The sequence below is a fragment of the Lepidochelys kempii genome, chromosome 3 (assembly GCF_965140265.1).
Source record: "Lepidochelys kempii isolate rLepKem1 chromosome 3, rLepKem1.hap2, whole genome shotgun sequence".
In the NCBI taxonomy this organism is placed as follows: Eukaryota; Metazoa; Chordata; order Testudines; family Cheloniidae; genus Lepidochelys; species Lepidochelys kempii.
In genome coordinates this window covers 145370924-145385970 of record NC_133258.1, presented here as the reverse complement: position 1 = coordinate 145385970, position 15047 = coordinate 145370924, and the positions used below count along the sequence as shown (strand labels likewise).

At 41.5% G+C, this 15047-nt stretch overlaps 1 protein-coding gene across 3 annotated transcripts in view; it reads left to right on the top strand.

Moving 5' to 3' along the window:
* The window catches only part of EIF2AK2 (eukaryotic translation initiation factor 2 alpha kinase 2), a 42779-nt gene that overhangs the window by 18235 nt on the left and 9497 nt on the right, over nt 1-15047 (top strand). For all 3 annotated transcript variants that reach the window (XM_073338388.1, XM_073338389.1, XM_073338390.1), the window contains 9 exons: nt 2433-2559; nt 5051-5133; nt 6068-6164; nt 7679-7713; nt 7887-7976; nt 8583-8702; nt 12078-12197; nt 13489-13681; nt 14910-15035. In XM_073338388.1, the coding sequence (XP_073194489.1) occupies nt 2433-2559; nt 5051-5133; nt 6068-6164; nt 7679-7713; nt 7887-7976; nt 8583-8702; nt 12078-12197; nt 13489-13681; nt 14910-15035 (991 nt within the window). The remainder of the gene's footprint in view (nt 1-2432; nt 2560-5050; nt 5134-6067; nt 6165-7678; nt 7714-7886; nt 7977-8582; nt 8703-12077; nt 12198-13488; nt 13682-14909; nt 15036-15047) is intronic.

The following is a 15047-nucleotide window of genomic DNA, read 5'->3' as shown; positions in this document are numbered from 1 at the left end:
GTTTCCACTAATAGTATACGCTGAAATAGTTAACTCAATATAAAAAGACACCTTTTATTGCAGTGAATACATAGCCTTGGTTTTCTCTGCAGAGGATAATGGGGAGATATCTGTTATTTTCAGATAATAAAGACCTACTGTTAGAGACTAGGTTTGCCAGGTGTCCAGTTTTTGACAAGAATACATGGTCGAAAAGGGACCCTCTTAGCTCCGGTTAACACCGCTGACCGGGCCATTAAAAGTCCGGTCGGCGGCGCAGTGGGGCTAAGGCAGGCTTCCTACCTGGCTCCGGGGGGTTCCTGGAAGCAGCGACATGTCCCTGTAGTGGGTCTCTGCACACTGTTTCCATCCCGAGCACTGGCTTCACAGCTCCCATTGGCCAGGAACCATGACCAGTGGGAGCTGTGGGGGCGGTGCTTGCAGGCGAAGGCAGCGCACACTGTGCAGAGACGCCTGGCTGCGCCGCCACCTTGGAGCCCAAGGACATGTCGCTGCTTCCAGGGAGCCGCCTGAGGTAAGCGCCACCTGGAGCCTTCACCCCGCACCTCCTCCCACACCCCAAGCCCCTGCCCCAGCCTGGAGCTCCTCTCTGAGCCTGCACCCCAACCTCCTGTCCCAGCTCGGAACCCCCTCCTGCACTCTGAACCCCTCGGCCCCAGCCCGGAGCCCCCTGCTGCACCCCAAATCCCTCACCCCTGCCCCGCACCCCAGCCTGGAGCCCACTCCTGCACCTTGAATACTTCATCTTTGGCCCCACCCCGGAGCCCTCACCCTCAGCCCTCACCCTCTCCTTCAACCTGAACCCCTCATTTCTGGCCCCATCCTGGAGCCCACACCCCTTGCCGGAACTCTCACCCCCTCCCACACCTCAATCCTCTGCCCCAGCCTGGTGAAAATGAGTAAGTGACTGAGGGTTGGGGAGAGTGAGCGACAGAAGGAGGGGGGAAGGAGTGAGTGGGGGGTGGAGCCTTGGGGAAGGGGCGGGGTACGGGGAGGGGAAAGGTATTCAGTTTTCTGCGATTAGAAAGTTTGCAACCCTATTAGGGAACAAGGTATCAAAAGAGGTATTGAAACAAATTGATAAATTTAAAAAACATCAATTCATCAGCGACACATCCAATAGTTCTGAATGAATTAAAGAATGAAGTGTCAGAGCTGCTAACAAAAAAATGTAATTCATTTAAATTAGCTATTGTAGTGGAGGGTATGAATGTTGTGCTTATCTTTTTCACCTTTCTCTGCAGCGTGGGGCACGGGTCACTTGCTGGACGATTCTCTGCACCTTGAAGTCTTTAAACCACGATTTGCAGACTTCAGTAGCTCAGACATAAGTTAGGGGTTTGTTACAGGAGTGGGTGGGTGAGATTCTGTGGCCTGCGTTGTGCAGGAGGTCAGACTAGACAATCATAATGGTCCCTTCTGACCTTAAAGTCTATGATTCTATGAATAATGTGGTAGGGTAACAGGAATGTCTAACGAAAGAGCCCTAATTCATAGCAGATACATTTTGGCGGAAATAATTAAAAATAGAATTATAAAACACTTGCATGAACATGGAAAGATACGCCCTGATCTTGCAAATATGTGTGTTTAAAGTTAATGGGACTAATTGGGTTTAATGTTAAGCATGTATTTGAGAATTTTCAGGATCAGTGTCTTAGTCTGGAATCTATTTCCAAACTGTCTTTATAATTCTTATTACCCTGTCACAAATCCATGCTCTTTTTTAGCAAAATGACTTGCCATAGCAGTATTTTTAAGTAAAATACATTTAGTAGTTTATTCAGGGTGAGAAGTGCTTTATGTTTAAGAAATGCTTTTTAAATTGGTAGCTTTCAAACTGATTTCAGTGCTCCTTTAAAGAAAAACTTGCTTAATTCAATTATGATTTAAAAAATAATCTTACTCTTGTTTAATTCTGTTAAGATTTTTCACAGAATCTGTCCTGGTAAATCAAACACAGACTTCAAAATTCTTCACCACAAATGTTTTATTCTGTAGAATGTGCTTTAATCAGCCTGCGCTCTCGCACTCTCTCTCTCTCTCTCTCTCTTTTAAATAATATACTATTCTAGGCTAAGTTGTTGTTACAATTTTGCAGTTTAAAAAATACCTTTACAAGGAACTAATCTTAAAATCTACATTCAGGGTTTTCAAATGACTAGTAGTTTTGGGTACCTTATTTAAGATGCTTTATGGGACTGGCTCCTCAGAAAATGCTAAGCCCTATCTTCTAAAAATCCGACCCTTTTAAGGCATCTCAAGTTAGATGACTAAAGTTATATTAGAAAACGTACATATGCAGAAGAATATTGAAGAACTCTGTTCTTCCTAGAATCATTTCTACATGACATTAGTATTCAAAATCGTTAACATTAGAATTTGCCGTACAGGATTTATGGATACTGTTTTATTCTCTATTATTCTTACAGATTTTCTTTTAGCTGTAAAATTGGTGACCAGATTTATGGTGAAGGCACTGGAAATGATAAAAAAGCTGCAAAACAGGCTGCTGCAAAACGTGCATATGAACAGTTAAGATCTCAAGAAACGTCAAGGGTATGTATTGCATGTAGTCTGTATGTAAAGAGACGACTGGCTCATTCATCTTTTGAAGCAAGGTCCATCATCATTTGGTTAAAAACTAGTCTGGTTTGTTTCCATTTGAGGGAGAAATAATCTTTGCCTCATAGATTTATGTTGGTGGTGCTCCACTGTACGGTAGCTAAAATTCACAGTGTCTGTATAGTCAATAGCTTATTGTACCCCAAAAAAAAAAATCTGTATCTCTAATTGCATATTTCAGTATATAGTCCTGTGAGTTATCATTCAGTTAAAGACAAATGCATATGACAAAAGAATTTATGAAAAAATATTTCACTACAGTTTTCTTTAAAACTTAACTAATATACTGAAATGGAATTCTCTCGAGCATAGTACAGTGCTGCTGTACAATTACTAAGTTTTCTTAATTATATAGTTCCTTGCATTTGTGTTGGATGTGTTTAATTTGCAAATCAGAATTATTTTTTTTAATCATATGGGACCTGAGCCTGCAATGTCAGTGGAATTCAAGGGAAGTCAAGGTTGCTGAGCACCTCTTACACATGCCTAACTGTGATATCACACTTTTTGCTTTTAATCTGAAACTTCAGTGTCTCTTACTAAGTGAAAACAAAGGGATGGAAAAAGGCTAAAACTCAGTTATTACTTACGACTAAATTTTCAGCCAGCTCTAAATTTGTAATGCAAACTTTGCATGCTTATCACCTTGCATGCCCAGTTACTATATAGATGGCAATTAGATGCAGAAGCCTGTTTATGCATACACTTCTATTTTTCCACATGCAAAATTGCATGTACAATTACCAGCTCTGAAAAGTTTGCCCTCAACTAATGAATACTGTTTTTTGGTCCTAATTCTTAATGGGGCCTCATCCTTGCATCCCTTGTTACTCTTGCAAATGAGGGCATGTACTATAAATGTCTCCTGGATTCGTGGTCAAGATCTGGTCATAAGATATTTACAAAACTCTACTTTTGCTGATATTTAATTGCAGGTGTGAAAAAGGATGTAAAATTTTAAATACCTGGGGCAAAATCCTGGCCACACTAAAGTTAATGGAAAAATTCCCACTTCAGTGGGGCAAATGCCTTCAATTTCACGCCAGTGCTTTACAGTTAAGCATGTGCATAAACTACTCCTGAGGGAATTTTGCACCAGAATATTAAAAATTCTGTACATAATACTTTAAAATTCTGCAAATTTTATTTGTCATTAAAAATGGGGCTCCAGCATGGCAGTGGGGAGCACAGGCCACTGGCTGCATTGAGGTGGGAGATCACTCTGAAGCTTTCACCTCCGCTGGTAGGGGGACTCGACAGTGAGGCTGCACCCAATGCTGACACAGTCCAAGGGCCGAGAGTGGTTGGGCAGACTCAGCCCAGCAGGATCCAAATGTGGAGGGGCTTAGTGTGTGTGTGTGTGCGGGGGGGGAATCCAGGTCTGGGGTGAGAGGTTTCTGTGTGGGGGAATCTGGGTGAAGGCGGCTCAGTGGAAGATTTGGATGCACAGAGGCTCGTTGGGGGTGCCGGGTGCAGGGGCAATGGGGCTTTGCAGGGGATCCAGGTGAAGGTGGTTGGAGCTCAGCAGGCAGGGTCTGGATGTGGGGAGATGGGGCTTGGTATGGGGTGGTGTCTGGGTGCTGGGGGAGTGGGGCTTGATGGGATGGAGATCCAGGTGCAGCTGGTTGGGGCTCAGTGGGATAGGAATCTGGGTATGGGGGTTCATGGGAGGTGGGTGTCCAGGTGTAGGGAGGTAGGGCTTGTCAGGGTGAAGGTTTGATGGGCCTGCTTAATGGGGGAGCACCAGCTGCTGCCGAGGGGATGCCGCATGCCGGGCGCCCACTTCCCCCTGCGATTCCCCTGTGCACTCTTCTTCCCAATCTCATCCCTCCCCCTCACCCCCACATTCCCCTCACCCCCCTTACCCAGGCCCACCACAGGCACTCAGGGTTGCACAGAAAAGAGGAAGGTTCCCAGCACACAGAAGGGGAGCCCGATTGGCACTAGGACTCAGGAGATGGCGTTCAGCTGCAGAGTCAGCGGAGCCAAGAAGCAGCCTCCTGCAGTGGGAAGCTCTGCGCTTGCAGAAACAACGGGGAGGGACAGTGGCACGTAACCCTGTTTGCCCCCCATGCCTCACCCCTGTTGGGAGGGGCGAATCTCCCCCAAAAAACTGCGACCATGGTTGTACCCCCTCCCCCACGTGGCTGCTTTTTGCTTCCCAGTCGTTTTCTGCAGGGAAGCACAGGAATTCTGCGGGGGGCGGATGTTTTCTGCGGGCGCGTAGTCACACAGAATTCCCCCAGGAGTAATAAACGTCTTCCCCAGCTGGGGCTTTAGTGTTTAATGTACTTCCAATAACTTTTTCTGAAACTCCATTGTTTTTGTCATTTTAGAATGTTGTCATTTGTAGTAGCAAAGCTTTGACTGGTAGGTATCGGGTATTTGGGTTTTTTTATATATATATATATATATACACACACAGGCAGGGAGACACACCGCTGTTGCCAGTTCTGCAAATAGTCTACTTAGCAGTTCCAGTGGAATGTCAAGCTGGTCATCTGCAAAGTAAGTTGGAACCATTAATATTGTGATGTTTAACATAAGGCATTTGCTTATAATTCAAGAACTAGTTGAGAGCGGTTAAGCAAAATCTTTTGCTGTCTTTTCACTTGTGAATTAATCAGTTGTATTTTAAACCTGTTTCTTTATCTACAGATCAAGAATACAGTTTAATTGTGCATTTGCATTTAATTTTTTTATATTTCTTGTAATATACTTTATGATACACAGATTTTTTGGCTATCCTGAATGCTTTCTTGTTGAGCACCAGTAATTATTTTAGAAGCATTTCTGCTTGATGTGAAAAGAAGAGTGTCACTCCATTGAAGTTTTCAGTAGCCATTTTTGTATTATGACACTGCTTTGTTTAACGGATGTCAGTTCTTTTCAGTAATTTCTGTGCACAACATTATAATTTCTGCTATACCACTTCTCTCTTCATTCTCCATTAATCAAAAGAGGCACAACATATTCATGGAGAATGAACAGAGAAGTTGCTAGCAGAAAGAAAATGATGGTGAGAAATTTTCCAGTCTGTGCTGGGACCCCTTGGCACCAGCCTATTGTGCTTGATGGTTAATTTGGCTCTGGTATCACCACTTTACTCTCTCTGATGCCCTGTGTAGTGTTAAAGAGCAGCTATATTTTGTACCAGCGGTGGCCTCACTGCATTGAAATGATCTCTGTACCTAACCTACCTTACCATAGTGAGAATACATAACTAACATTTATAAATCACAGTGACATAATAGGATGAAATCCATTATAGAAATAAGTATTTTATAATAAAATGTTATTGAATCACAAGAATTGTGTTACAAGTGAAGTTTTGTATTTTAAATTAATTCACATAATCCTTTTTCTGTGGTATCAAGAATTGTAGTTTTGATTTAAGAATTGTTTGAAGGAGATATATTGAAATCCATTTTTCCCCTTATAGTGGTTCTGATTCTGCATCTAAAAATATCAACTCAGATGGGAGCTTAGTAAATAAAATGAATGACCTGAAAGTAGATGAAGATTGTTCATCTCCTCAGGTACAGTATGAAAGCCTTTATTCCTTTATCAACTCAGATGGGAGCTTAGTAAATAAAATGAATGACCTGAAAGTAGATGAAGATTGTTCATCTCCTCGGGTACAGTATGAAAGCCTTTATTCCTTATAGTTAAATTTTAGACTGTCATTATTTTACTCCTGTTCATAATTTTCACTTTTAATGAAGATGTGGATAACAGAGCTACTATCTCCAAAATATTTAAGTTGCACATAGGTAAAATTGGATACTTGAGGCTGCTAATGTCTGTATCTAGTTGTTGAAGTTAGTATGTCCTCAGATACTTTGCTGGAAGTGGAATGTGGCCCTAGTGCAGAGTGTAATAGTTCATCTCTTGAGTGGGATAAACTCTTTAGAGTACACAACATGAGGTCTCTGCTCCTCACTAGCTGCCTGTTAACCTTGAACCACTCCCAGAAAGAAACATACGTGGTTTCACTCCGCTTTGTGATCCGTGTAGGTGGCCTGTTGTGTCACTGACGTCATGGGGGCTAAATGCAGGTTGAGCCGTTGGCCTGTGAGGGTGACAATGCTGGACTGGGGCCTAAAACTACCAATAAATTGGAGCCTAATCTTCTGAGATTGCTTCACTCTCTCTATTTCACTGCAAGAGTTAAGAACTGCTTCCCCTAGCAGCCTGTTAGAGCCTGAGTTAGGGGAGTTTCAGAGCATAGTGCATTATCAATTTTCTCCTCTACCCACAATGGTTATCGTTACAAAATATATCTGAATGTTATTTAAAATGTTCATTATCTTTTTACCATCATTCTCACTAAACATACAATAGGTCAGATTTGCTGCTGGCTTAAACAGGCATACTTCCATGGAAGTTGATGGATCTGTGCTTGTACATTGAATGTAATTGATGCATTTTGAGAAGAATCATGATGTCATACTTAGAGCTGGGGGACATTTTTGAGCCAAAACGTCTTTCGGCAAAAAGTGTAGATTTGGCTATGCTGAAACGCTTCTGGAATTTGTGTCAGTTTTGCTAAATTGTTTGGTGTACCGTGTATATATATATATATATACTGAAAACTTGAAACCTTATTTTAGCACTTTTTAAATTAAATGTTATTTTTTCAGTTCAAAATGACTTTTCAGTTTGAAATTTCCTTTAATTTTTAAAATCTTAAAAAATGCTCAAAATAGAAATATTTAGTTTTAGCTTGAACTAAATGTTTTGTTTGATCAAAATGAATTTTTCCCAACTTCTGATTCATCAAAAAGTTTGAAGAAAATAGCTTTGGGGTTGACACAAACAGGTTTTTTTTTTCCCCCGGGATTGCCAGCGAACTCTGAAAAATCCATTACTCACACAGCGCTAGTAATATCCAAGTTTCATGAGGAATTTAAACTGAAGGTTGTCATCAAACAGATGAGCCAACCAGTCTAAGTATGGATTTGGACAGCTGGTAGCCACATCCAATCCATATTAGAAAAATAATCATCATTCATCAAACAGTGAATATGTTTGTTTTTCTTTTTTGATATAGGCAACTCCCAAAAATGCTGCCATGAAATCTAAGAGGTACGTAATTACTTTGTTTTTAAATATATATGTTCTGAAATTAATATTGCAAATCCTGTTTTAATGGCTTTGATACTTGACTAAAACATGACACCAAAAATATTTCCAGGTAAATTTCTTTTCTGTATTCATATGTTACAAGGTTTTATTGTAAATTTTCTTTTTTCTCTAAGAAGAGAGATCGCAACTAAATTGGCACCTTCGTTCTCAGGACAGCAGGTCAAGGAAGAGAAAAAGGAAAACAAGTACACTAAGGATGAAAGGTGAGAAGGAGATTTTAAGTAAGAGATGTATAGTTATTGCAATGATGGGTTAGATTTCCCTGACTAACAGTTTTGCATGTTTATTGCAAAACAAAGAAAGGGGGAGAAGGAATTCTATTTACAAGCATATGCAAACTGCCACTTGTGGGTGAGGTATAGGGTATTTCCTATAATAAGAATGTTTGTATTTGGCATTTGTGCAGCTCTGTAGAATGTTTCTTCATTTTTTCCTCTACCCCGAGAAATGGCTGGTGCTACAAATGTTGTAATAGAAGAGGTTATTCAAAGAAAATAAGTTGACAGCTTCTGTTCTTATGAAAATTCCAAATGTAAATGTTATGAGTATGTAAAATAGTATAGGAATGCCTCTAATCCAGGGGTTCCCAAACTTGGTTCACGGCTTGTTCAGGATAAGCCCCTGGTGGGCCGCAAGATGCTTTGTTTACCTGAGGTTTGAGTATCTCTTGTAAGATGATGCTCAGCGTCTCTCAGGAGATGCTCTGCAAGTTCCAGAATCAGACCCATACTTTCCAAAATTAATGTTAGGGCTGATTTTGCTAAAATTATTATTATTATTTATTATTTATTTATTTTATTATTTTAAAGATTTATCAAGGATTTTGAAGAGCTAGAGCGAATTGGCAGTGGTGGATTTGGGAATGTTTTCAAAGCAAAACAAATTATTGATAAGAAGTACTATGCTGTCAAACGAGTCACGTGTAGCGAGTAAGTACTGTACATCTGCTTACTTTTATTTGAAAGGACACTCTCAAACAGTTTCTGTAGATGAAACTGTTTGTTTGTAATAATCCCTTAAAAGTTTAAGTAACTTTCCTTTACAGCATTGTACATTCTGTCTGACAAACATGTTTATTTCTCTGTTCTCAGTGGAGCTGAAATGAGTGTGCTGTCTTCTGATGTTTGCTTCTCTGTGCACTAGAATTGTAGTCCAGCACAGCATAGGAAACAGGATTTGTTAACTTGTGCGCGCTCTCTTTGTTATTGTTGTGCCAATATTTAAAAAGAGAAAATGGGATGACCAGGTAATCATAGGGATGTCAGCCTGACGTTGATCCTGGGCAAGATGATGAAGCGGACAAAAGGGCATTCCTTGGATGCATAAACGGGAATCTCAAGTAGGGATAGAGAAGTTATTTTACCTCTGTATTTGTGTGATAACCCCCAGGGTACAATCTGGACAGTGGAACTGTTGTGCCCCCTTAACTCTCTAGGATACCTCTCACACTGCTCTGCTAGTGAAAAGCAGCCCCTCCAGGTTTTGCTCTCACATAGCCATTAGCGTGTGAGAGTCACACCCTGCAAAGTCACATGAATGCTCTTCCAGCCTCTCATAAACAGATATAGGGCAACTCCTGCATATCTCTCAGTCCCAGCCTTGCACCCCAGCAATGCGTGTTTTACACGGTTCAAGACCTTCTTGATCAATGCAAGCTCATTAATTAGTCTGCCATTCCATCAATGGGTAATGGATATGCACCAGCCTTTGTTAACCTGAGTAGATTCCTCAAACCCTTCAATGAACCACACTGGTTTACATAAAACATTAAACAAGTTTATTAACTATAGAAATGTAGATTTTAAGTGATTATAAGTGGTATAAGCATAGAAGTCAGAATTGGCTTTTAAAAGAAATAAAAGATAAAATTGCAAGCTAATTCCTAAACTTTTTCATGTTAAGTAAAATTTGAAGCAAACAGCTTTTCTCACCCCTCCGGATGTTGCGGGCAGTTCACAGTTCTTAATACACAGTCTGGATTCCCTTCCCAGCCTGGGACCAATTTCCCCAATTCAAAGTCTTTCAAGCAGCCTTGTTTCAGTAGAGATGTGGGAGAAGAGAGGTGTGACTGAGTGCATGGACCACAGTGAGAATGCTATACTCAGGGTAGACTGCAAGGAATAGGGCAGACAATCCCCACAACTGGTGGTTTATTCTTCAGTTAGATTAACCAAATCAGTAACAAAACAGCTTCTGTAATACCATGCTGCTCTCCAAGTAGCCAAATACAGTCCCCTTTAAGCATTCCAGCCCTTGACCCCTAGCTAGACAGCCTCGTCTAATATAGTGAGAGGTTATTGAAAACCTGATTCACCATATGTGAGGTTCACCAGTCCCAAAGTACCATGAAAATGATTAAATGATTGGATAATATGCCTTATAGTGATAGACTCCAAAGAGCTACATGACAAATTTCTGTTCCCAATAAAGGGCTCTTCAGTCTAGCAGACAAAGATATAACAAGATCCAATGGTCAAAAGTTGAAACTAGACAAATTCAGACTGGAAATAAAGTGTAAATTTTTAACAGTGAGGAGCAATTTATCATTGGAACAATTTACCAAGGGCTGTGGTGGATTCTAAGCTGGAAATGGCCCACCTTGATTATCATACACATTGTAAAGAGAGTGGTCACTTTGAATGGGCTATTACCAGCAGGAGAGTGAGTTTGGGGGGGGGGGGGGGGGTGAGAAAACCTGGATTTGTGCTGGAAATGGCCCAACTTGATTATCATACACATTGCAAGGAGAGTGATCACTTTAGATAAGCTATTACCAGCAGGAGAGTGGGGTGGGAGGAGGTATTGTTTCATGGTCTCTGTGTATATAATGTCTTCTGCAGTTTCCACAGTATGCATCCGATGAAGTGAGCTGTAGCTCACGAAAGCTTATGCTCAAATAAATTGGTTAGTCTCTGAGGTGCCACAAGTACTCCTTTTCTCTAAGCCACTGGTAATCTTTAAATCAAAATTTGATGTTTTTTCCAAAAGCTATGATTTTGTTCAAACAGGAATTATTTTGGGGAAGTTCTGTGGCCAGTGTTATATAGGAGGTCAAACTAGATTATCACAGTGTTCTCTGCAGGCCTGGGAATCTATAAATTTGCAGAACACTTGGTAGATTATCTATGAATGGTGATTACTGCTTTTATAAAACTTGTCAGCTGCAGACTAACAGATTTATAGAACATTTAAAGAGACAGAGTCACTTTGAAAACCACATTTGTGTCTGAAAATGTTTGAACTGACCAGTAGCAGTTCAGATGACTATACACTGGGTGGGGGAAATCCTCCCTCCCTGTTTTTTCCTTTGTGCATTTGGCAACACTCTTTATAAAACCAGTATAATTGTTTCTTTGTCCTCGTGTCACTTGCTAAAAATACCATTATAAACGTCATCAGGGGAGCATAAAAAAACTTTTCTGGACATTCTAATTTCTGATAAAATGCCGAGTAATATTTATTTTAAATAATCAATTAAAAAACAAGTTGTAAGTGTCTCTTTAACAAATCATTTTAAGGATCTCCTCCTCCATGTTATTTACAACAGTTTCAGAGCAACCTTTAGCCTAAATTGCTTTGGTGTCTTATTTTAATGAGTATATTGTATTACTAAATGTTCTTCCAGGATATTTCCTATTTTCATTCACATTGCACTCCTGAGAAGTAAATTTAACATTTTAAATGTAAGCCCTATATGTTCCTCAAATAAAGGGTCACATTTGGGCCCCATCGGAGGTTGAAATTAATTCATTGGACAACCCTACAATAATCAAAGTAGGCCCCAACTCTGCAAATAATCTTGCATATGAATAGTCTTGCTGAGCTCAGTGTATGTAGAGGGACTACTTGCAAATTAAAAGTTATATGCTCTAGTGTTTGCAGGATCAGGGTCTTTGGATGCTTAATTTTTCCGTGAGAGCATTAACTCTATGCTTTGCTTATCTGTTGTGTTCTTATGACCAGATAAGGTATTAAGTACAAGAACCTGAGTTGGGGTGCGGTTCTCCTTTCAAACATTTTCAACAGGGTTCAAACACTTGAGTGCTCAGGATAATAGAGCAGACAACAGGCAAAACACAAGAACAGCCTGGCAAATGAAACGCAGCTAGTAGATACAATTTTCAGCTTCTCTTTAAAAATTAAACAGTGATATTGACTTTTAAAATAATTTAAAATAGATATTTAATCCTGAAGGTTACTACTGTTGCTTGATATCCTGTCTTCAATTAATCTTATTGTTCATTTTATTAAGAAGTGTCAGTTCGTCGGTGTTGGGTAATGAGAATTTTTCTTTGTTTATTTAGTAAAGTACAGCGTGAGGTACAAGCATTAGCAGAGCTTGCGCATGAAAACATCATACGGTATTACGCCTCTTGGACTGGGAAAGACTTTCTCAATTCTGAGAACAGTTCAAGCCTTTCAAGGTGAATAAAAATGAATTCTGTAGTGTAATCAATGGCTCTTTATCTGGAATAATCAGATTATTTTTTCCCTATTGCAGATTTGTGTGGCAAAAAATGAGTGAATTACAGATCCCTACACGTATATTTTTTCCATCTAATAAAAGAAGAAAGAACATGAAAAATATTTAACATCAGGCAGTATGCTTAATGAACGATGTATATGTACATGTATATCTCCTTTTTGTTGATGAATTGCCACTTTTTTGGTGAACAGTATGTGTCGCAGATATGTACACTGACATTTAGGCCTAATTTGGAATGGTGTCTTATATTGAAGCCAAATCAGTAGCAGGATCTTCAGCAACTAAGAGAGATGGTATTTGCATTAGGATTAAAATGCAGGAGTTATTTTTTCTCAAACCAGCGTTTCACTCACTAGATCATGCCCTGTCCCATGGTATTGTTCTGCCCCACCTTGTGGGGCCTACTGGCTGCTCAGCAGAAGAGCTGACTCAGAGTAAGTGTACACAACAGCCCTAAGTCAGCCTATGTTAGGTCGACTTACAGCCACTGCAGTAATTACTGTCCACACTACCCTCCTTCTGTCAGTGGTGCATGTCCTCACTAGCGGCGCTTTCACCTCCTGAAGAGGGGCATTGTGCGAGGCTGAGGGCCAAGTATCTAAGCTCCGCGTAGCTCCCCACTGGGAGCCCATCTGTCCCCACTTCCCCAGGCTCTTGGCTTCCTGCTGGGAGCTGGGGGGCAGCCACCCCAGGCTTTTCAGCTCCCGGAGCGGGGAGCCTCTGGGCACAGCCTGGCTGGGAGCAGGGAGCTGGGGGCTCCAGCATGGAGCTGTGAAATTGACAAGACAGCCAACAGCTGGTGTAAGTAACCGCAGCATCTACACAGACACTGTGTCGCCCTAACTACACCGACATAAGTGCTATGTCTCTTGTGGAGATGGAGTTGTTATTGTCCGTGTAGTAGGACACTTACATTGGCAGGACAAAGCTGTTGTGTGTACACTGACATAATTAGGATGAGGTAAATTGCCTTAAGTCAGCCTACTTAGTGTAGAACAGGCTTCAGTGGCAGGCAGCTGGCTGTTTGGGAGCTAGGATTGACTCCAGTGCGATCACTGGCAGCCCCAAGCCTACCTGGAGTGGTCCTAAAAAATTAGGGACTTTTGGCCACGATTGTGGGGGCCTGCAGCCAAATGAAAGGTTGGAAACCAGCAAACCATTGAGCCAACTGCTTAGGAACAATTATGTAGTGCTGTTTTTAATAGTGTGATTTAATTTTACTCTTACAGACCGAGGCCAGATTTTCTATGTGATTGTCTTTTTATCCAAATGGAATTCTGTGAGAAAGGAACACTGGATGGCTGGATTGATGAAAAGAGAGGGAAGAAAAATTACCAAGAAGAGTCTCTCATCAAATTTAGACAAATAGTGACAGGAGTGGAATATATTCATTCTAAAGGGTTTATTCACAGAGACCTCAAGGTAAGCAGAACAGATGATTGTTGTGTGGGTGGACAGATGTAATGAATAAATGTTTGGAGGATCAGAAAATGTTGAACTGTTGTTTTATTTTCAGTGGGACTCCATGTGAGCATAAGGGTCTGTCAGTGTGTGTAAGATTGGGAATAAAATCACAAAGTGCTTTTGAATGTGAAATGCTGTATACTAGGTATATATTAAGTTTCAAGTTTGAGTTCAAAATCAATTTTAATAAATCACATACAACACATCATATATTTTAGTGTACTGAAGTTAATGCCCTAGGGAGCAGTGTTTTTCAAAGTTCGGGTTGCGACAGAGTACTGGCATGTAAGGCACTGGATTGCCTTGTTCAGCACCCAGGGAACCTAGTGGCTCTGGTTAGCACCGCTGACCAGGATGTTAAAGTCCCATTGGCGGTGCTGCCCAGCTAAGGCAGACTAGTGCCTACCTGTTCCGACACTGCGCTGCGCCCCGGAAGTGGCCAGCAGTGGGTCCGGCTTCTAGGCAGGGGGACCACAGGGCTCTGCATGCTGCCCCACCCCAAGCACTGGCTCCGCACTCCCATTGGCCGGTTCCCGGCCCCTGCAAACCTGGGGCCCCTTCCTGTACCCCAAACCCCTCATCCCCTGCCCCACCCCAGAGCCTGCACCACCAAACCAGAGCCCTGACCCCCTCCTGCACTCCAACCCCCTGCCTCAGCCCTTAGACCCCCCCAAACCCCGAGCCCCTTCCTGCACCCCAAACCCCTCATCCCCGGCCTCAGCCCAGAGCCCTGACCCCCTTCCACACCCCTGCCCCAGCTCAGAGCCCCCTCCCAACCCTCTGAACCCCTCATTCCTGGCCCCACCCTCGTACCCCAACCCTTTGGTCCAGCTCTGAGCCCCTCCCACACTCCAAACCCCTCATCCCCAGCTCCACTGGGTCGTGGGCATCAAGAATTTTCTTCAACTGGGTCACCAGAAAAAAAGTTTGAAAACCACTGCTAGTACTTAACTGTATGTGCAAATGAGAACAATTAGTTATTATGGCAGTCATGATTTCAAATTTTGACTAGTGTGTTTAAAATCTCATTGTTAAACCAACAGTTTTTATTTTGATACATAACTCCTAATCATTTCCTTGACTGTTTAGCAACTCTTCCACTGAAGTACCCTATGACTGATTTTTTTCCTGGTGCTAAAAGTTTGTAACGTGAAACTGAGACATTTTTTTCAATTGTCCTTTTTAGCCCCTCAACATATTCATATCTCGTGAAAATAAAATAAAAATAGGTGACTTTGGACTTGTAACTTCAATGACAGATGACCTACGGACAACAGAAAAGGGAACAAGATCATATATGAGCCCAGAACAGGTAACTGTTACT